General features: G+C 46.0%; 1 protein-coding gene across 2 annotated transcripts in view; it reads right to left on the reverse strand.

Moving 5' to 3' along the window:
* MAP4K5 (mitogen-activated protein kinase kinase kinase kinase 5) overlaps window positions 1-22,922 on the reverse strand; it is a 217,084-nt gene extending 194,162 nt beyond the window's left edge. For both annotated transcript variants that reach the window (XM_082242653.1, XM_082242652.1), the window contains exon 1: window positions 22,726-22,922. In XM_082242653.1, the coding sequence (XP_082098779.1) occupies window positions 22,726-22,836 (111 nt within the window). In that variant the 5' untranslated portion in view covers window positions 22,837-22,922. The remainder of the gene's footprint in view (window positions 1-22,725) is intronic.
* Between the last annotated feature and the right edge of the window lie 724 nt (window positions 22,923-23,646).

Here is a 23,646-nt window from a genome sequence, read left to right on the forward strand (position 1 = left end):
TTATCAGTTTTACATTGGGTTTTACATATTTTTTACCTTGGTGTCAGCTGCTTTTATCTATTTCCATCCATTTATTTATTCATGCTTGCGCTGATATTCTTGTTTTTTCAGTGCAATACTCAGAGACATGGCCAAGGTAAGAAAGGCTGAAAGACGACCACCACTGAACAAGACACACAAGCTGAAACGTCAAGACTGGGCCAAGAAATATCTCAAGACGGATTTTTCAAAGGTTTTATGGACTGATGAAATGAGAGTGAGTCTTGATGGGCCAGATGGATGGGCCCGTGGCTGGATTGGTAAAGGGCAGAGAGCTCCAGTCCGACTCAGACGCCAGCAAGGTGGAGGTGGAGTACTGGTTTGGGCTGGTATCATCAAAGATGAGCTTGTGGGGCCTTTTCGGGTTGAGGATGGAGTCAAGCTCAACTCCCAGTCCTACTGCCAGTTTCTGGAAGACACCTTCTTCAAGCAGTGGTACAGGAAGAAGTCTGCATCCTTCAAGAAAAACATGATTTTCATGCAGGACAATGCTCCATCACACGCATCCAAGTATTCCACAGCGTGGCTGGCAAGAAAGGGTATAAAAGAAGAAAAGCTAATGACATAGCCTCCTTGTTCACCTGATCTGAACCCCATTGAGAACCTGTGGTCCATCATCAAATGTGAGATTTACAAGGAGGGAAAACAGTACACCTCTCTGAACAGTGTCTGGGAGGCTGTGGTTGCTGCTGCACACAATGTTGATGGTGAACAGATCAAAACACTGACAGAATCCATGGATGGCAGGCTTTTGAGTGTCCTTGCAAAGAAAGGTGGCTATATTGGTCACTGATTTGTTTTTGTTTTGTTTTTGAATGTCAGAAATGTATATTTGTGAATGTTGAGATGTTATATTGGTTTCACTGGTAAAAATAAATAATTGAAATGGGTATACTGTATATTTGATTTTTGTTAAGTTGCCTAATAATTATGCACAGTATAGTCACCTGCACACACAGATATCCCCCTAAAATAGCTAAAACTAAAAACAAACTAAAAACTACTTCCAAAAATAGTCAGCTTTGATATTAATGAGTTTTTTGGGTTCATTGAGAACATGGTTGTTGTTCAATAATAAAATTAATCCTCAAATATTAATTTGCCTAATAATTCTGCACTCCCTGTATAGTAAAATAACATTACAAAAAAAGACGCAATATACCGGGACCGCAAAAACTGAACCGCGATGGAGCGGGGGTTTACTGTATATTAACCAGTCTATATTAAAGTTATACACTTCAGCTCTGGAAGATTTTTAAATCCCCTTATGACCAGTCCATTGTTTTGCTATTCGGCACTGCGCTACATTAAGGGATTGAGTCCAACCTAAAACTAAAATCCCTGCATCTACAGATCTCCACATTCTAACACTAACCTATCTAGCCCTGTAAAGAATAAATAAGTATACTTACCTTTTTTGAAGCCGACCCGACCTGATCCTAGGCTGAGCTGTCAGCCGCAGCTTCGCTATGAAGGAGAGTGCAAAGGAGGCAGCCAACCACGGAAGCCCCATAGTAAGTCTATGGGTGATGTCACTTCCCATTCATTTCATAGCCGTTGTCGGCAGAGTTTTCGCCACTGGTGACCGGATCGTATCGGCTTCAAAAAAGGTATGTACTGTATACGGATTTCTTCTTCTTTACAGGGCTAGATAGGTTAGTGTTAGAACAAGGAGATCTATAGATGCAGGGATTTAGTTATGGGTCCCTTTCATGCGGGCGGTGCGCCTGGTGGATTCCGTGGGCTGTGTACACTCTTTCTGGTTCCTGGCTACCCAGAATGCTGATTGCAATCTTGCACATGCGCTGTAGATTGCGATCGGCAATCAGAGGAGCGGTTGGCCATGCCCATTGCCTCCTGGGATTGACACACATCTCCCAGGACGCAATGCAAAACCGGAAGTGACGTCCGGGGCCGCGGCTGCAGAAGAAGGAAGTGGGACAAAGAATCTTCTAAAATAAGGGAAGTGATCCAAAAAAAAAAAAAAAAAAAAAAAAAAAAAAAGATTGTCCAATTCATTCTTAAAATGCATATCCCATACTCTGGTTTCTCTTTAGATCAAATAAATATTTCGCCTTTTAAAATGCATATCCCTACTGGAATCCCTTAAGATGAAAAGGAGGGTGGAACTCCGCTTTAAGGTAAAAAACCTTTCTGCCTATAGAACCACATATATTCCCCCACTCCACTGTGTGCAGCCTACCTGGTAAGAAAACTCCCCATTCCAGCCATTTCATTGTGCAGTCCTGCCCAGCACTGCACAGTCTATGCCAGGGGGCTCCAAACTATGGCCCTCCAGTTGTTCAGGAACTACAATTCCCATCATGCCTGGTCATGTCTGTGAATGTCAGTGTTTTACAATGCCTCATGGGATGTGTAGTTCTGCAACAGCTGGAGGGCCGTAGTTTGGAGATCCCTGGTCTATGCAATAAAAAATGTCCCCCATGGGGTCCTCCATGTACTACCCATTTATTGCTACCGATGAGCCATATGTATGAAGGCCTGCAGTCGTCCAGCGGAGTACAGTTCACCCTTACCTAAAAATAATTTCTGCTGTTACTTGACTCCCCCAAGTTTGTAAATCTTTTCAGGACTATATTTCATACAGTGATTTACAGGCTCTCTCTAGCGGCTTTCTGTATATCAGGAACCACAGTCAGCATCTCTGATAAACAGCAGCTAATGTGAACAGCCACGTAGGCCGAGTATTGTTTTTCAGCCATTCTGAGCGGAGCGAACGACTTCTGAGTGAGAAAAAGCAAAGATGTACAAAAGAGCATGGAGTGATTTGGCAAGATTGCATGGAGTTGCCTGTCCACCCTTGCCTGGGGGTATCCTCGGGATCTATTTGCTGATTTATCTAGCACACTGGTTTTGGAGAGGTGACAACACCCAGAGTAAAGCTGAATACATTCAGCAGAAATAAAAAAAATAAAAAATGATTTTCAGAAAAGGACTGTAGGAGGAAAGTACAATGTGTTAAAGCGTTTGTAAACCCCCCCCCCCCCCCCCCTGGTCATTTTTACCTACAAGCCTATAATAAAGTTTACTTAACTGAAGTTAAAATGAAGATCACACAAAACGTGCACCGGTTTGGAGATATTCACCCTGCATGCAGACGGTGACATCACTGGCATGTACGCTCTGAAGCTCCAACACACCTTGCTGGTACTTGAGATCTTTGTGCTGGAACAAAGGGCTACAGCGCGCATGCGTGGGAGTGAGGTCATCGAGGCTCCATCCAATCACAAAGCCAGAGTGTGCGAACCCGGAAGAAAGACAGAGGGAACGTGTTCCAAGGTGAGTATTTCATAATGTGCTGGTATGCATACTAGCACATTATGCCATTGCTTTTCGGGATTGTTTTTTTATTTTTTTGGCAACATCTGCGGTTTACAACCAAGAGGATCTGTACTGTGGAAGAAGACAAGCAACTATTCACTATTGATATTATTATTAATATTGGTGATCATTTTTAGGGTTGGTTTTTCTCTCTCTCTGTGATTGTGTGTGTATATATACACACATATATATTGGATGAGATCTGATGACTGTGGAGGCCATTGGAGGACAGTGACCTCATTGTTATGTTGAAGAAACCAGTGGTGAGATGATCAGAGCTTTGTGACATGGAGCATTATCCTGCTGGAAGGAGCCATCAGAAGATGGGGACACTGTAGTCATAAAGGGATGGACATGGTCAGCAACAATACTCAGGCAGTCTGTGGTGTTTAAACGATGCTCAATTGGTACTAAGGGGCCCAAAAAGTGTGCCAAGAAAATATCCCCCACACCATTACACCACCACCAGCCTGAACCGTTGATACAAAGCAGGATGGATCCATGCTTTCATGTGGTTTACTCCAACTCAAACCAGTCTGATTATTTTCCTCTGGCATCAACGAGGCCTTTTCCTCCACACAACAGCCGCTCACTGGATATTTTCTCTATTTCTCTGTAAACCCGAGAGATGGTTGTGTGCAAAAGGTGGGGAGTGCGGTTGTCATTTGGGATGACACACCAACACTAAGATCAGCAGTTTTTGAAATACTCAGAGCAGCTCTGTCTGGCACCAACAACCATGCCACATTCAAAGTCACCTAAATCCCCTTTCTTCCCCATTCTGATGCTCCGTTTGAACTTCAGCAAGTCATTTTTATATCTAGATGCCTAAAGACATTAATTTGCTGCCATGTGATTGGTTGACTAGCAATTTGGTTTACCAAGCAATTGAACTAGGGTTGCCACCTCATCCCTTTAAACCAGGATACACATTAATTACACAGGTTCTGTGGCTGATTAAGGTGGTAATTAAATCACTTAGTGCCTTAGGCCCCTTTCACACATACGGTCCGTTCAGTTCATCAGTTCATTCACGTCAAAATGTATCCATTTTTCCTACGTTTATCATCCATTTTTCATCCGTTTTTTTTTTCACATCAACTACCAATGCAAAAACGGATGAAAAACGGACCGTTTGTATGTTTACATCAGTCTTTCCTCCATTTTTTCATCCATTTTTCATATCTACTACCAATGCAAAAACAGATGAAAAACGGACCGTTTGTCCGTTTACATCCGTTTTTCCTCCATTTTTTCATCCATTTTTTTTACATCCCCTACCAATGCAAAAACGGATGAAAAATGGACCGTTTGTCCTTTTACATTCGTTTTTCCTCCATTTTTCATCCGTTTTTTTTACATCCACTATCAATGAAAAACGGACCATTTGTATGTTTACATCCGTTTTTCCTCCATTTTTTTCCATCAACTACCAATGCAAAAACGGATGAAAAACGGACCGTTTGTATGTTTACATCAGTTTTTCCTCCATTTTTCCACCATTTTTCAATTTTTTTACATTCACTACCAATGCAAAAATGGATGAAAAATGGACCGTTTGTCCGTTTACATCCGTGTTTCCTCCATTTTTTCATCCATTATTCATCAATTTTTTTATATCCGTTTTTCATCCATTTTTGCATTGGTAGTGGATGTAAAAAAAATGGATGAAAAATGGAGGAAAAAAACGGATCTAAAACGGACAAACGGTCCATTTTTCATCCATTTTTGCATAGGTAGTGGATGTAAAAAAAATTGATGAAAAATGGAGGAAAAAAACGGACAGTTTGTATGTTTACATCCGTTTTTCCTCCATTTTTTGATCCATTTTTTTACATCCACTACCAATGCAAAATGGATGAAAAACAGACCGTTGGTCCGTTTACACCCGTTTTTCCTCCATTTTTCATCCATTTTTTTTACATCCACTATCAATGCAAAAACGGATGAAAAACGGACCGTTTGTAGGTTTACAGCCATTTTTCCTCCATTTTTTGATCCATTTTTTGTAAAAAAAAATGGATGAAAAATGGAGGAAAAAAACGGATCTAAAACGGACAAACGGTCCATTTTTCATCCATTTTTGCATAGGTAGTGGATGTAAAAAAAATTGATGAAAAATGGAGGAAAAAAACGGACCGTTTGTATGTTTACATCCATTTTTCCTCCATTTTTTGATCCATTTTTTTACATCCACTACCAATGCAAAATGGATGAAAAACGGACCGTCGGTCCGTTTACATCTGTTTTTCCTCCGTTCCGTTTTTTGACAGATGAAAAATAGGGCATTCATCCGTTCCAAAAAACGGACATTGACGGAAACGGATGAAAACGGATGTTAACGGATAATCATCCGTTTTTACATAGAGATGCATTGATGTCCATTTTTCATCCATCAACGGATGGATAAAAAACGGACAAACGGACCGTATGTGTGAAAGGGGCCTTATGTGCATTATATTAGCCTCAGAACCTGTGTAATTCCTATGTGTCCCAGTTTAAAGGGATGAGGTGGAAACCCTAAATTGAACAGGTGTACCTAATAAAGTGGCCGGTAAGTGCAGATGAGGCCTACAAAAAAAAAAACTTCCACTTCAGAAGGAAATACACAAAATGCTGCAACTCCAAAAAATATCCACACATGTTTTGGTAAAAGACCACTTCCTAAAGGGAATGTTTCTTTCCCTAGCTTGCATATAAAGTCATTTTTTTCATGTTTTAAAGTAAAACCAAAAACATTAGTCAGCCACAGAAATCACATTATTTCTGCATTATGAACTCAACTTGTAATAATAAAACTCCCAGAAATTTGAACTGACACTTCCTGCATTCCTGTTTAGCAAACGTCACAATTTTGGAGAATGCAGAATTTCTGCACGTTTACTTGTTGTCACTTTACTTTAAAATGATCTCAGCCGTCCATACCTTAGAAATCCTATAGCAAAAAGGTGGAGCTAACAGCAAAAATTCGGGCAAAAGAAACAAAAATGCAAAGAACTCAAAGAAGGTTCAGAATTTCTAGAAATAAAACAGCGACTGCATTTTATTAGCGGTGTGTTGCTTAATACATACAATGTTGAAATATATACACTATATTACCAAAAGTATTGGGATGCCTGCCTTTACACGCACATGAAATTTAATGGCATCCCAGTTTTTATACTGTAGGGTTCAATATTGAGTTGGCCCACCCTTTGCAGCTATAACAGCTTCAACTCTTCTGTGAAGGCTGTCCACAAGGTTTAGGAGTGTGTCTATGGGAATATTTGACCATTCTTCCAGGCACTGATTTTGGACAAGAAGGCCTGGCTTGCAGTCTCCGCTCTAATTCATCCCAAAGGTGTTCTATTGGGTTGAGGTCAGGACTCTGTGCAGGCCAGTCAAGTTCCTCCACCCCAAACTCGCTCATCCATGTCTTTATGGGCCTTGCTTTGTGCACTGGTGCGCAGTCATGTTGGAACAGGAAGGGGTCATCCCCAAACTGTTCCCCCTGTCAGAACACAATAGAACATAAGGGGAGATAGATGTACCAACATCGGATTGTTAGCGGTGGAGCACTAACCCCCCCCCCCACTGACACCAGCGGTGGAGCACTACCCCCCACTGACACCAGCGGTGGAGCACTACCCCCCCACTGACACCAGCGGTGGAGCACTACCCCCCTACTGACACCAGCGGTGGACCCATCCCCCACTGACACCAGCGGTGGAGGACTATCCCCCCCCCCACTGACACCAGCGGTGGAGCACTACCCCCCCACTGACACCAGCGGTGGACCCATCCCCCACTGACACCAGCGGTGGAGGACTATCCCCCCCCTACTGACACCAGCGGTGGAGCACTAGCCCCCCCGCCCCCACTGACACCAGCGGTGGAGCACTATCCCCCCCCCCCCCACTGACACCAGCGGTGGAGGACTATCCCCCCCCCTACTGACACCAGCGGTGGAGCACTATCCCCCCCACTGATAGCAGCGGTGGAGCACTATCCCCCCCCACTAACACCAGCGGTGGAGCACTATCCCCCCCCCCCCACTGACACCAGCGGTGGAGCACTATCCCCCCCCCCCCCTACTTACATCAGCGGTGTAGCACTATCCCCCCCTACTTACACCAGCGGTGGAGCACTATCCCCCCCTACTTACACCAGCGGTGGAGCACTATCCCCCCCTACTTACACCAGCGGTGGAGCACTATCCCCCCCTACTTACACCAGCGGTGGAGCACTATCCCCCCCTACTTACACCAGCGGTGGAGCACTATTCTCCCCACTGACACCAATGTAGGGGCACTAGTCCTGCAGTCATTTTTTTTACTCCCACTGACGTTGGGGCATTTTCCATTCCCACCGGCCACAGTCAGGCCCCCCTAAAGTCTGAAGGACAATAAACTGGCCCTCAGTTTAGAAAGTCCAGAAGTCACCTCTCTGCAAGTCACAACTATTAGCAGCTGACTGATGGACACAATTTTATTATTCTACTGTCACTGGAGGAACCTTCTGGTTACAAAGTACTTACATCCAGGACAGACAAACCTAAAAGCAAACATCATCATATCGTAGCCGCGTACATGAAATGTAGTCCTGGGAAATATTTCTTCATCTGCACAAAACATGTTCAACATGAAGCAATAATTCCTACGCATTTCACATCTACCTTAGAAATGCAGCGAGGCTCCAACTGATTGAAATTCCACAGCTTAAAGAAACGTGCAAAACAGGAATATAACTCCTGGGGATGCTGGTTAGTGCTGGGCTGGTTAAAGCAGATCTAAACCCAAAAACAAAAATGTCATATATTGCAGCTTACCAGTCCTTAGATGTGGTGGCTGCCTTAGTTTCCTTACCCAACACACTTCTTGTCCTAGGGTGACAATGCTCACTTACTGTACCTATAGAGGAGGAGCAGCATTATCACTCTAGGCTGATCTCCTTACTTGGACTACACACACTCCCCCCCTCTCCTCATCCCCATTACCCATAGAGGACGGGTTGTGTAGTTCACAAAAGATATCTTGGAAAGCTGACAGTTTGGGACTGAATTTCAGTACCGAGGAAGTCAGAAGGACCTGGACCTCTATTAGGACTAACATGTCATTTCCTGTACTTACTGAGCCTGAATAAAGAAAACTAATGTGGTGAACAAGTCACATCTGGTAAGCTGCAATATATTAAATATTTTTGGATTTAGATAACCGTTAACCATTTTACGACTGCCCACCGCACATATACTGCGGCAAGGCTGCCCCTCTGCGCCAGGTCACATAACCCGGCACTTTCCTTTCGTGTCTGGAGCGCGCATGCACGCTGTGGGCGACACAGCGGGAGGTGATCTGCGGGTACCACTGACTCGATGTCCGCCGGCAACCGTTGATCATTAGAGAGAATATTCGGTCAGTAGGGAAGGCATTGATCCGGTGTTCCTGCAAAGCAGTACACGGATCTATGCCTTCCCCTGGTAAAAGCACCTCCCACACTGTGCACAAACACTGGTTAGGCACACATTTAACCCTTTGATTGCCCCTGATGTTTAACCCCTTCCCAGCCAGTGTCATTCGTACAGTGACCATGCATATTTTTAGCACTGATCACTGCATTAGCGACACTGGTACCCAAAATGTGTCAAAAGTATCACTTAGGGCTCTTTCACACGAGCATTCAGTTTTTTATGCCCGATCAGTTCCTTTTTTTTTTTTTTTTGAAACGGACACGGATGACACTTGTGTCATCCGATCCATATGTCCGTTTTTCATCCCATCCGTTTGCGGATGAAAAACGGACATAATGCATCTCTATGTAAATACGGATGTCTGCGGATGACACCACTGACATCCGTTTTTGCGTCCGTTCCGTTTTTTGAACGGAAGAAAAAATAGGGTTCTCTCCCGTTCAAAAAAAACTGAACTGAACGGAACGGAACGGACGAAAAACGGATGTCAGTGGTGTCATCCGCTGACATCCGTATTTACATAGACATGCATTATGTCCGTTTTTAATCCGCAAACGGATGGGATGAAAAACGGAAAGCCCGTGTGAAAGAGTCCTTAGTGTCCGGATTGTCCGCCGCAATACCACAGTCCCGCTATAAGGTGCTGATCGCTGCCATTACTAGCCACAAAAAAAAAAAAAAAAAGACAAATATCCCACAGTTTTTTAGAAGCTATAACTTTTGTGCAAACCAATCAATGTACACTTACTGGAATTTTTTTTACTAAAAATATGTAGCAGAATATATCTTGGCCTAAACTTATGAAGAAATTTTTTTGTTTTTTTTTCTATTTTTATTGAACAGTAGCAGAAAGAGCTACACGATTTTGGATAAAATGAGAATCATGATTTTTTTTTTTGCTTAGAATAAAGATCACGATTCTCGGTGTAACATACAAAAATATTGGGATAACTTTACTGTAGTTTTTTTTTTTTTTTTTTTTGGGGTAATTCATTGAAGTGTATTTTTTCCCAAAAAAATGCTTTTAAAAAAAGACACCCATTGTGCCCATTAATGATCCGATTTCCTTTTGGCTGGATACTCTATCTTGGTGCCCCTCTTTCTCTCACTATCATACCCTCATATATTGTCTTTTTGTATGCCTTATGTCATTATGCATTGAGACCAATACATGCTTCGTTTTATGCATCGAGATCATTATATACTTCGTTTTTACATCCAATTTGACACAATTATGAGAACTCTGTGTGCTAAGTGGTGCAAGTTCTAGCCCCGGGAGCTGCGATGTGCGAAGAGGGAGTCTCTCTCTCTCCCTTGCTGTCCCCGCCCCTCCCCTCCCACGGGACGAGCGGGTCCACCTGCACATCGGCGTCATGCCGCACTTCCTAGCGCTGTGCGTCAGTGTGCTCACTGACGTCACCGCGCTGATCACGTGCTGTTACATCTGCGGGTCGGAGAGGTCCGCTCTCCAGCGTTCCTCTCCTCCACGAGATCACAGACGCTGCTGCTCTGATTGATCTCTCTATGCCCGCTGCATGACGCTAGGACCCCATCCGTGCTGTCGGCTTCGGATCCATTTGGTAGGCCAGTCACTGAGTTATCTCTTCACTTACTCCCTCCTATCAACCCCTTGTCTCTTTTCACCCCCTTCGGCTCAACTGCTCCACATCCCCACCTTCATTTCCCTTTCACCTTATTGCTCTCCAGCACATATTTTGTTTCACATGGGATTTCCTTCTTTCTCCCACACCCAATCTTTCTACTTCATGCACACCATGTCTGATATTTTCAATTGTAAGCAATGGCTACCCCCTTACTACTACCATCATTTTTATATGACCGGTTGGAAGGTGCTTCTGTTTCTCTTTCTGTTTTTCCACACTCACCACCTACCTACCAGGGACCCGCATTTCTGGCTGCCATTATGGGATCCTTCAGCTCCCAGGTCAGACACAATGCGCCGCTGTCACACGAGAATCCCAATTATTCCATCTAAGTCCTATTGAGTTGTGAGTATTACACACTCCATCTAGTTTCCATCCCTTGACGGAAATTTTTCAATTCTATAATCATAACGATATTGCATATTTAAACTACAATGTTCTTTTTATAGATACACATTGAATATACTGATCTCTGAAGAAGGGAGATTGCTCCCGAAACGCGTCAGACAATGATGTTATATTCAACTGTCATGTTATCTTATGTTATGCCTGTCTATGAGTGGTTACACCAAGTTTTATGCCAACATGTTATCTTCAAATGCCTGTGTTGTTTATTTTTTTACATATAGCCTTTGAGCTACAGCATGCGCCATTGAGCACATGTTATCATTTGTTCCCACAACCTGTGCATATTATGCAATAAAATTACAATATTGCTTTTATCTATTGTGTAATTCAATTTTTTCCAGCCACAAACACGTACCTCACACAAAGTCCCGTGGGCCAATTTCTCTTGTGTATATATTTTGGGATGGAGGAGAGTTTTGGTGGGAATCAGATCATTGCCCCTTTTTAACCACTTAAGCCCCGGAGGATTTTCCTGCTAAACGACCAGGGGTATTTTGCGATTCGGCACTGCGTGACTTTAACGGACAATTTCACGGTCGTGCAACGCTGTACCTAAACGAATTTGACGTCCTTTTTTTCCCACAAACAGAGCTTTCTTTTGGTGGTATTTGATCGACCGTGCGATTTTTACTTTTTGCGCTATAAACAAAAAAAAGAGCGTACATTTTGCAAAAATAACAATATTTTTCAAAATTTTTTATATGAAATTCCCCAAAAAAAATAATGTAAAAATCTAAATTTTTTTAAATTTTCAGCCAATTTGTTTTATGCTACCTATGTTTGGTAAAAAAAAAAAAAAAAAAAAAAAAAAAAAAAAAAAAAAAAAAAAAAAAAATCGCAAAAAGCGTATTTTGATTGGTTTGCGCAAAAGTTATCGCGTTTACTAACAAAGGGAAAGCTTTTTGTCATTTTTGTTGTTTTTTTTTTTAACGTGTAATGGCGGCGATCTGCGATTTTTTTTGCGGTACTGCGACATTGCGGCGGACAGATCGGACCCTTGACTGACATTTTTGACACTTTTGGGGTTACCAGTGACATTTCTACAGTAATCAGTGCTATATATATGCACTGTTACTGTAAAAATACACTGGTAGTGAAGGGGTTAACTTTATTTGGGAGGGAGGGGCTGTGTGTGTCCCTAGAGGCGTGCTTTCTACTGTGATTGGCTGTGGCTTGAGCTGTAAGGACACTGATCAACGGATCTACATAGTAGATCCGTGTGATCAGTGTCTTTACACTGAGGAGAATGACAGGTGGCTTGTTTACACAAGCCGCCTGACTTTCTCCCTCTCCCCCGCCGATCGCCGAGTGACCGACGGACATCGGGTCCACTGGTCACACGCGCAGGGGGGTCCGTGACCGTGCGGGGGCGCGCTTGCTCCCCAGAGCCTCACAGGCGAGCGACGTAGACCTACGTCACTCTGCCTGTGAGGGGCTGACTGCCGCAGTAAATATACTGTGAGCAGTCGGCAAGCGGTTAAAAAAAGACTGCTGCACAAATACAGTGCGACTTAAAATATTGCAACAATCTCCATTTTATTCTCTAGGGTCTCTGCTAAAAAAAAAAATTTATATATATATATATATATATATATATATATATATATATATATATATATATATTTATATATATATATATATATATATATATATATATAGGTGTGTGTTTGGGGGTTCCAAGTAATTTTCTAGCAAAAAAAAATGATTTTATCTTGCAAGCAACAAGTGTCAGAAAAAGACTTGGTCTTTAGGTAGTTAAACTGATCTCATTTGCAGACCAAGTTTACTCCTTTGATCTAAAAGAACCAAATGATACAATGTCTCTATCTCATAGCAATGTTGCGATAAACATTTGCTGGCTGCCTTTTCTTTTTACAACTCTGAGCAGAGAATGGCTCTGCACCGGTTACATTAATTATGGAAATGCCAGATTAAGATCTGAGGGGGTCTGAATCGAGAATGTGATTTTTTTTAAAAATTAATCGTGCATTTTTAGCAGAAAGTAAAAAAAAAATTTTTTTTTTCCAAAATTTTCTGTGTGACGGTATTAACCGTCGCTGGGAGTGAAAGACTGATGGTTTGGATTGCTTCAAATGGGGTCTGTATTTACAAAGTGATGCTGATGTGTATTGTACTTCAATGTCAGGCAGGCTCCCCCTATTGTTTGTGTTTTGAGATGGAATGTGTATTGTGTTAAAGTCTACCTGTCCCATTGTTAAATGTTAATGACCTCACATTGTTCAATCCAGATGGCTATGTAATTAGTTTAGGTTAATTCTGTTCCTGTATACACTTTCATCTGCATATAATGTAATCAGAAAGAGGGGAGGGATTGCGTACCCTGTATGGAAGTGTAAAACTCTGTTTTTATTGGATTGTGAATTTAATGGCCTGTTCCCCACAAGGTCCACCTGGGCGGTAACCTTGTGGGGGAAAAAAACTGTATAAAAAAGCAGCTGTACCATTAAACCTTGAGTTATACGCCACCCTCAATGTAGAGTCCTGTCTCTAATTGGGGGAATCTGCTACAAGGGATTGCTATGCTCTTCATACTCCCTTGGATAATCACTAAGCTCTTGTAAGAGCTTGTTCCTGTTCCTGCTTCACTCTCTAGGGAAAGAGGTTCACCACTGGAACCTGGAGCCTTGTCGTAGGTGCAGGGTGAGTAGGAGACGGTGAGACCCCAACCAAGCTGCTGCATTTCGTGGGGTCTGAGGTGGTTATGGTGTCTGGTGGAGTGCTTGGAGACCCCAGGAAGCACTAGGAGCATCCGTCAATGGAGGTACCCAGTCGGGGTGCCGGTTGATCCGTTACAGTCTGTCTTTTTTGTAGCGCAAAAAAAAAAAAAACGCACAGGTGATCCAATGCCACCAAAATAAAGCTCTATTTGTGGGAAAAACAGGACATACATTTTGTTTGAGTAACTGATAACTGCGCTGTCGTGCAACGCTATAAAGCACTGCAATTCCGTATTGCAAAAAAAATGACCTGGTCGTGAAGGGGGGGGGGGGGGGGGGTAAATGGTAAATCTTCCAGAGGTCAAGTGGTAAAAGGCCAAAAGAAATGTGTAACCTTCATATTTCTAAAAGATTGCTCTGTAATGCAAATTAAACAGTCCTCGATACATCAGTACATAAGACAGCACCAAACTACTCCTATGTGAAGTACCAATAGTACTAGGATTTATGAAGGCAATCCATACCCAATGAATTCATGTGTATTCTTCCTTGTATCTCGGTGTGCTTTCTGTATTTCTTTCAGATCTGTGCAGTAATCCAGTGTGAGACTTTCCCTCTGTGCAGGAGTTTCCTGTAATAAAGACCGATCACTGCTGCTCTCTCTCCTTGTGCAGTGCGACTGGGCTTGTCTCCGCCCCCTCCTGTTTTCTGCAGGCAGCCTGTAGTGGGTGGCGCTTGCTTGGGCCCCTCCCACAACTCTACTCTTTGCACAGGGGCAGTGTAAAGCAAACTGATATCACTGCTACTTACACAAGGTAATATCTGGTTTTACAGAGGCATTTGGCACACACAAAGAAGATTTATACCATTTAAAAATTGAAGAGGTGTCTGCAGTTTTACCTTTAAACTTTAATACATCCAAAACAAAAAAAAAAATCATGTACCTGTACGCCGCGTCTTTCTTCCGGGCCCGCTTGTGCATGTGAGCACGGAACCGGAAGACACTGCTGTCATTTGCTGCAGCACAAGCCAATCAGCGGGTTCTGGGCAATGATTAATGGACGGAACCCACTGATCAGGTGAGTAAATGACAGAAGAGAACCCTGTGTTGGTAAACAACACAGAGCTCTCTACAGACAGCAGCCATGTACCGTTTTTGTTTTCTCCCTGCAAAACTGGGAGTAAAAACCGACGCATTGCATAGTAAAAGCAACACACAGTACACACACTAAACATTCTTTGGCGCACATTAAACCCCTTGATTGCCCTAGAGGTTAACCCTATTCCCAGCAAGTGTCATTAGTACAGTGTATAGTATTAGCATTGATCACTGTATTAGTGTCACTAGCGATGTCAATGCAGTTAGTTCAACCCCAGCGTCATTTAGTGTCAGATTGCCTGCTGCACTATCGCAGTCCAACTGCAAGTCGCTGATTACCGCCATTAGTAGTATAAAAAAAAACAGAAAAAATTCCAGTATATATTTCATACCTTGTACATACTATAACTTCCACACAAAACAATCAGCATACACGTATTGGAAATTCTTTTTACCAAAGACAAGTAGCAGAATACATGTCTAAAAATGTATGAAGAAATTGTATTTTTTTTTTCTGGATAGGTTTTAGTCCCGGTTCACACTTATGCGATGCGGGAAGGCTGCGAATTCGCTGCCTGTTCCCGCAAACGGACCCTCTTGCAGTACGCACAGGATCAGATCGCACAAGTGTGAACCGCTGTGCGATCCGATCCTGATGCGGCTGCAAAAAAGGGTCCTGTGCGTGTTTGCTGCGGGTGCGGTGCGAATTCAGCCATACAAAGGGTATGGCTAAACTCGCACCGCACAGCCGATCGCATGTAATGAAGGAGCAGTGCGCTCCGACATTACATGCGATCGCCGCAGCCGCACATGTGTGAACCGGCACTCAAAGCAGAAAAAAAAAATGTTTTATAATTATATATATATATATATATATATATATATATATATATATATATATATATATATAGCCTATTATTATATTCAGCCTTTTTTTGTTTATATAGCAAAAAAGAAAAAACCCAATGGTGATCAAATACCACCAAAAGAAAGCTCTATTTATGTAAAAAAAAGGATATAAATGTTGTTTTGGTACAGCGTTGCATGCGCACGCAGTTACCAGTTAAATTAGCGCAGTGCTAAATAGCAAAACATGGCCTGGTCATGAAGGGGGTAAAACCTTCCAGAGCCCAAGTGGTTAAAATATGATGTATGAAGCGTCACTAGGACACGCATACAATTACTAGCATCCAACGTCCACACTATGGGAAATACATGACATCCAGTTAGTAAACACTGGTGACCACAACGTGGTAGAAGATAACCCGGGGACAGATAGCGCACATTACATGGTCAGGCTGAGATGTGACACGTTGGAAGTCAATGTGAGCCAGATGAAAACACACGGATACTACACACAGCGAAGTGAAAATCTCACACGCCGTGTACTGCGGATCCCACATAGAATAATCTGCGCTGCCAGTAGGGACACGCCGGAGGTGCATGCTCTGCATACTTATTGACATTCTGAAATCATTTCCTGGCGCATCCCAATGCTGACTTACTCCCACTACATCTGTCACGCACAACACAGCAACAAGGAAGAAGAGACAACCCATCCGGATACATTTACACTTTCCCAATACAAATTCTTACTTGCATTATAAAATTATGATTTTTGGACCATCTGCGCAACTGGCTGAGCAAGAGTGAACAAATGAATGCAGATAGGAGCCATCCAAAGTCAGCAAAACCCGTGTGAAAAAGCTCTGATGGAAGCAGTCATTCCACATGTCACATGCTACCTCTGGGACAACGTAGTTGAACAAATAGGCGGTCTAAGAGGCTGAGAGTGGTTTCTTCCTACAACAGTGCTGTGCTTTGTGACAAAGATCACAAAAGAAAGTATTTGATATGAAGATGCCAGCTGTAAGGCGTTTACAGAGCACACCAGCTCCCTGTCCAACCCCGGGTATGATTACAGACAGGCCCCTTCTGATGTGGGCCTAGCGCCATCCTGCGCCCCGTGTGGCAGTGACGCGGGACCGGTGCCATCCTGCGCCCCGTGTGGCAATGACGCGGGCCTGGTGCCATCCTGCACCCCGTGTGGCAATGACGCGGGCCTGGCGCCATCCTGCGCCCCGTGTGGCAATGACGCGGGCCTGGCGCCATCCTGCGCCCCGTGTGGCAATGACGCGGGCCTGGTGCCATCCTGCACCCCGTGTGGCAATGACGCGGGCCTGGCGCCATCCTGCGCCCTTGTGTAGCAGTTGAGCGGGCTCATTGTCATCCTGTGCCCCATGTAGCAGTTAAGTGAGCCTGGCACCATCCTGCACCCCGTGTAGCAGTGAAGTGAGCCCAGCGCCATTCCGCGCCCCGTGTAGCAGTGATGCGGCCCGATGCCAACCTGCGCCCGGCGTAGCAGTGACGCAATAAGCTGAAAGACAATACGCAACAGTGGTCCCGTGTGCGCAAATATACAGGGGAAATTTTTCTGAGGCGTTTCCCTCTTAAAATATTTGAAAGCAATGTGCGATTTAGGGCTTGCTCTGACATGCGGCAGCCCTTTCAGTCCCTTAGGCAAAGATCTGTGGTAGATCGCTTTTCAGAGGGCACTTGACAGACTGTAAGGAGGTGATATGTCACCTCCTCACTGCCTGGTTCAATCATGAAAATGGCAACCTACTGCACCCACATGCATTGCATGCAGTTGCAGCTTGCCCAATTCACATGAATAGGTTGTGTTTGGCAGCTGTACTGCCCGCCAAATGCAACAGGGGGCTTAATTTCTTTCGCAGCTGCAAAGCATCAATGCATTGTACAGAGTTGGGTGGCTTCATGTCTTTCTTGTTTAGGCTGGCAATCGGGAGGGTTAAAACTGCAGCTCAACCTCCTGGATTTACTGCCCCCTGGCCACATGTCTGAATGGCTTAAGGTGGCCAATGCCATAGATAGATAAAATCGAAGCAGGTTGGCAGATGAACTTCTGTTTGACTGCAGTGGCCACACATGGATAGTAATGTAGCCGGGCCCCGCTGAACCAGCCCAATTTCAATCCATGCGTGGCCACTGCATCGATCAATTGACTTCTTTTCAGCCACCTTGTTGCATAAAAGCTGCTCCATCAGCTGATCTGTGTAATCTCACAGTGGGGGGGAGGTCTCCCCGCAGTCAGAATACAGCAGCACAGCTGGCAGGATCCCCCCAATTCACCTCAAAAGTGTGGATGGAGGAATAAATTCAGTTTATTTTAGTTCAGCCCGCTGTACAGCCAGTTAAAGTGGCCGTTCACACTGGAACGCAGTGCGGGGAAACGCGCGTTCCCTTCGCATTTCCAGCACTGTGTTCAAAACACGCTGTGTCTGATCTACAGCAGGTGTTGGTGTAAAGTTAGCCACACCCCAAACTAGGGATCGGCTGACTATGGGCGGGGCCGATATTCCCTTTCTTTGAAGTATCATATCGGTCACAAACTTGCCGATATGACCAATATTGCTTCAAATGGTTGTACCGGAGCTACAGGCATCACCCCAGTACAGTTTTTTTTCGAGGCGATGGCTTTCTTGTAATAACTGATGCGGCTAAGCAGCCGCTCGGCTGTTATTACAAGCAGTGGGAGGGGATGTCCCCCCCACCCCTCCTTCCTCCGCACCGCCCGGGTCTCCCGTCTCACCAGGAGGCCTGAGCAACCAGCCGGCATGTACACCGGCTGCCCGAAGACCCGGACAAAGCTGGAATCAGCTCTGATCGGGTCTCCGATGTAGTAACCCGGAAGCAAAGTCATGACATCACGTCTGGTTAAGGGAGCCTTAAACGCGCCTGACAGTATTCAGAACAGCCAAGCTTGGCGTTTTGAATGCTTTTAAGTGTAGAGCAGGGGTTTGGGGTCTTCTAGACCCCCGATCCCTCCATAAAGAGTACCTGTCACTGCCTATTACTGTCCCAAGAGATGTTTACATTACTTGTGACAGCAATAAAAGTGATAAAAAAAAAAAAAAAAAAAAAAAAAAAAACTTTAAGAGCCCATTCACACAGGGGCGACACGACTTGCCGGGGCGACCTGTGAAGTCGCGGTGCACAGCAACCTCGGCGCGACGTGCACGGACTTCATATCATTGAAGTCAATGCAAGTCGCCTCCAGGTCGCCCCAAAGTAGTACAGGACCCTTTTTCTAAGTCGGAGCGACTTGTGTCGCTCCTATTAGAATGGGTCCTGTGCTAATCTATGGCAGGCGACCCACCGTGACTTGTCAGGCGACCAAGTCGCCTGACAAGTCACGCTAGTGTGAATGGGGACAAAATGTGCAGAATATCGGTACCTAATATCGGCTATCGGCCTAAAGTGTGGCTGGAAAATCGGTATCAGCCCTGGAAAAAAAAAATATATATATCATTCGATCCCTACCTCAAACACAGATAGTAAACGTGGTGCATTTGCCCACACCGGCTCGACAATGCAATCTGGTTGAAGGGCGTTTTTAAAAGTGGCACATGCACTACTTGTGGCGTGATGCAGTGAGATTTCAGTCCATTATTGCGGTGAAAAGGCACTGCACTCAAATCGCACAGAACATAAGCGTGTTCCTTTGGGATTCCTGGTGTGAGCCAGCCCTAGGCCCCTTTCACACTTGTACGACTCCAAAGCTGCGCTGACTTTGGAGTGCAACTTTGACGCAACTTTGGATTGGTGCAACTTGGATACAACTTTGTACCAGTGATAATGGATAACTGTTGGACACAAGTTGCAATGTATAACATTCAGGTATGACTTTCATGCAACTTCTGAGGGTTAGGCCCCTTTCACACTTGTACGACTTCAAAGTTGCACCAACTTTGGAGTGCAACTTTGATGCAACTTGATGCATCTTTGACGCAACTTTGGATGGGTGCAACATGGATACGACTTTGGCTTTGACCAGTTTTAATGGACAACTGTTGCACACAAGTTGCATAGTATAACAATTTGGTATGACTTTCATGCAACTTCTGAGGGTTAACATTGAAGTCTATGGCCCTGAAGTTGCATGAAAGTCAGACCAAAGTAGAACATGAACTACTTTGAAGTTGCTGCAACTTTAAGTTGCGCATATATGAATGAGTATCATTGGAAAACATGGGGAACGACATGTCGTGCAACTCTGATGTCCAAAGTTGCATGACAAGTTGCACAAGTAAGAAAGGGGCCTTACAGTCTTACATTCACTTCCAGGTTTGGTAAACATAGCATTTCCTAATTGTGTTGTGTCTGAGCGGATTTTTTTCACCCCTGCGCAAGGCAACGTGAATGCAAACAAAAGCGAGTCGGAATCAACCAGCAGGATGTCACTCAGTTGCTGGCAAGGTAGATCCTGCAGCTTTTCCATCAGAGAGGGAAAGACACAGCAGGGGAGATTTAATAAAATTAAAGAGTGCAAAATCTGGTGCAGCTCTGCATAGAAGCCAATCAGCTTCCAGTTTTTATTGTCAAAGCTTAATTGAACGAGCTGAAGTTAGAAGCCGATTGGTTACCATGCACAGCTGCCCCAGATTTTGCACTCTCCAGTTTTAGTAAATAACCCCCAGCGTTTTCTCAGGACTTGTCAGCAAGCCGGTCATCGGGAAGTTGGCACCAGCGATGGAACCACCTGTGTGCTATGGGCCTTAGGACCACATGATCCTGACTTTTGGGGCAACTCACCACCAGCAGGATCATTCCTATGCATAACCTTTGTGGAAGAGGAAGAGTTATGCCCTCAGTCTAGTCTTTATTGCTGTCTGTGTCCTCATTGGGAAGACTGACCCCTTTCTTTGCCCCGATTAACAATAGGAACACTGGTCTTTACTTTGGGAGATTTCCTCCAACTTCCGGTAGTGCCTCTGGGACAGGAAGTGAAGGGAAATTTCCCCAATGGTACACAGACAGCCAAAATAACCCATCAGGGGTTTTAAAGGCATAGTCCACTTTTTAGACCACGTTTTATATTTGGGGTGTTACATGAAGCATGATCGCATATACCAACCCCCTAAACCTAAACTGCCATCAAGGAAGTCGCCACGGAGTGACACCCCACTATTCCATCAGTTAGGCCCTGCAGAACACCAGCATTGTGGACCTTTATTTACCTGAACTCACAGGGCCCTAAACACCAATACAGCTTTCAGTCCCATCCAGAGGCAGCCTGCCATAGACGAACAGGTTGTTTGCAGCAGTGCTGAATGCTGTACCTGTCCCTCCTGGGTATACATAAAACAATGTGAGGGACACGCTGCAGCTGGATTGCACAATGTGCAAGGTAGCTACATCACAGGAACAGAATGTTGGTTGCCCGCTGTCTTAGTGCCTGTTCACACCGGATCCACTGCTACACCCATGCCAGCGCCCCGGATCCAACGCTACACCCGTCCCAGCATCCCCAATCCACTGCTACACGCGTCTCGGATCCACCGCTACACCCATGCCAGCGCCCCGGATCCACAGCTACACCCATGCCAGTGCCCCGGATCCACAGCTACACCCATGCCAGCTCCCTGGATCCACCGCTACACCCATGCCAGCACCCCGGATCCACAGCTACACCCATGCCAGCTCCCCAGATCCACCGCTACACCCATGCCAGCTCCCCAGATCCACCGCTACACCCATGCCAGCACCCCAGATCCACCGATACACCCTTCCCAGCATCCCAAGTCAACCGCTACGCCCGTCCCGGATCCACCGCCACACCACTGCCAGCGTCCCCAATCCACCGCCACACCATTGCCAGAGTCCCCAATCCACTGCCAGAGTCCCCACACCACTGCCAGAGTACCTAACCACTGCCACACCACTGCCAGAGTCCCCAATCCACCGCCACACCACTGCCAGAGTCCCCACACCACTGCCAGAGTCCCTGATCCACCGCCACACCACTGCCAGAGTCCCCGATCCACCGCCACACCACTGCCAGAGTCCCCGATCCACCGCCACACCACTGCCAGAGTCCCCGATCCACCGCCACACCACTGCCAGAGTCCCCGATCCACCGCCACACCACTGCCAGCGTCCCCAATCCACCGCCACACCACTGCCAGCGTCCCCAATCCACCGCCACACCACTGCCAGCGTCCCCAATCCACCGCCACACCACTGCCAGCGTCCCCAATCCACAGTGCCCAAAACAAGGGCGGCAAAAACAGATACTCCTTCCCTGACTGCCCACCTACAAAACTATGCTGCGGCCAAATCAGCGTGACTGACAGTTCAAAGTCGCATGACAGGTTGCACCTCATGAGTGACAATGGAACTGTTCAAACTTTGAAAAAAGGTTCCTGCACTATTTCTGTGCGATTTCACTGCGACTTGCATTGACATCTTTTAAAAGAAGTTGTACAGATATCAGCAAATCTCCGCTGTCGCGGTTAATGGCGGCTCCAGGGTTACCCTTCTAAGCGGACAGAATGCTCCCCGCCGGCGTAGTTCTGAGGTGAGGAAGATTCTGCAACACCCCGCCAGTGAAGTCGCTGTGCCGCGTTTCGGTGTTCCGGATCTGTATCCCTTTAAGGGCGAGTTGCCGTCGGTATCAGCGATGTGACGCAGGCCTTAGCAGTCCGGTAGGCCCATGGCGCCCTTCTGGTCCCGTTGCCATTGACAATAAACAAGGAGCGCTAGTGTGACGCAGTCCCTACCGCTGTAAACATGCGTTTCCGCTTACGATTTTCTGCACATTACCCTTTTACTTCAAAGTGCCACCACATGCGCGTTTGTCACCGCAAAGACGCTCAGGGACCAAATTTTTTTGTGTTTTTACATGCGCGGTTTTTCACGCGGGGTGACATCAGCATGGAATGGCGCCCAAACACGCGTTGGAGATGTTGCGCTGATTTTAACGTGATTCCAAATCGCATAGTGTGAATGCAGCCTCATAAACGTTGGCTGTCTGGTGTCGTGACGCGCCGCGCTCAGGTCAACAAAGACGGCGGCGTCAGGACGCGACAATCCTGAGATCAGCTGACCCAGACGGCGTTCAAGCGCGCCAAGGAGCGTTCCTTGTACCTGAGGATGAATAACGGGGTACACAAAGCTGGGGGAGGGGAGGACAGGCCCGGGGGGGGGGGGGGTGCCGGATACCGGAGAGACCGGCCATGCACTCACCTTATACACATCCCCGTACGTCCCGCTCCCCACCCGCTGGATCAGCTCGAAGTCCTGCTGCGGGTTCTTGCGGAGAATGTCGGCGCTAGGCCGGCCCGAGGAGAAATCCATAGTGCGGACTGGGCGGAGGAGATCAGAGCCGGGGGAGGCCGGGCTCCGGAGCCATGTCCGCCGACTGAACAACAATGAGAGACGGAGGAAGAGAGCCGGGAGGAGGAGGAGCAAGAGAGACACAGCGCCACCCACCGGACACCCCCAGACACACCTCCACCGGGACAACCCGGCCTACCTACACCGGGGGGAGGGGAGCGGGGGACCGACACCTGGACAGGCCGCACCCACACCGGGAGTGACACCGCCTGGCCTCACCTCCGCCGGGAGGACGTCACGTGACCACTTCCCAGGGCCTGAGACCCCCTCACCTGTACTGACTGACCCCTCATATCGCCTATAGTGGGAGGACACTGACCCCCCATATCTCCTATACTGGGGAGACACTGACCCCTCATATCACCTATACTGGGGGGACACTGACCCCTCATATCTCCTGTACTGGGGGGACACTGACCCCTCATATCTCCTGTACTGGGGGGACACTGACCCCTCATATCACCTGTACTGGGGGGGACACTGACCCCTCATATCACCTGTACTGGGGGGACACTGACCCCTCATATCACCTGTACTGGGGGGACACTGACCCCTCATATCACCTGTACTGGGGGGACACTGACCCCTCATATCACCTGTACTGGGGGGGACACTGACCCCTCATATCACCTGTACTGGGGGGACACTGACCCCTCATATCACCTGTACTGGGGGGACACTGACCCCTCATATCACCTATACTGGGGGGACACTGACCCCTCATATCACCTGTACTGGGGGGACACTGACCCCTCGTATCACCTGTACTGG

Source organism: Pelophylax lessonae (assembly GCF_965119305.1).
Source record: "Pelophylax lessonae genome assembly, chromosome: 13".
Taxonomy (NCBI): Eukaryota; Metazoa; Chordata; class Amphibia; order Anura; family Ranidae; genus Pelophylax; species Pelophylax lessonae.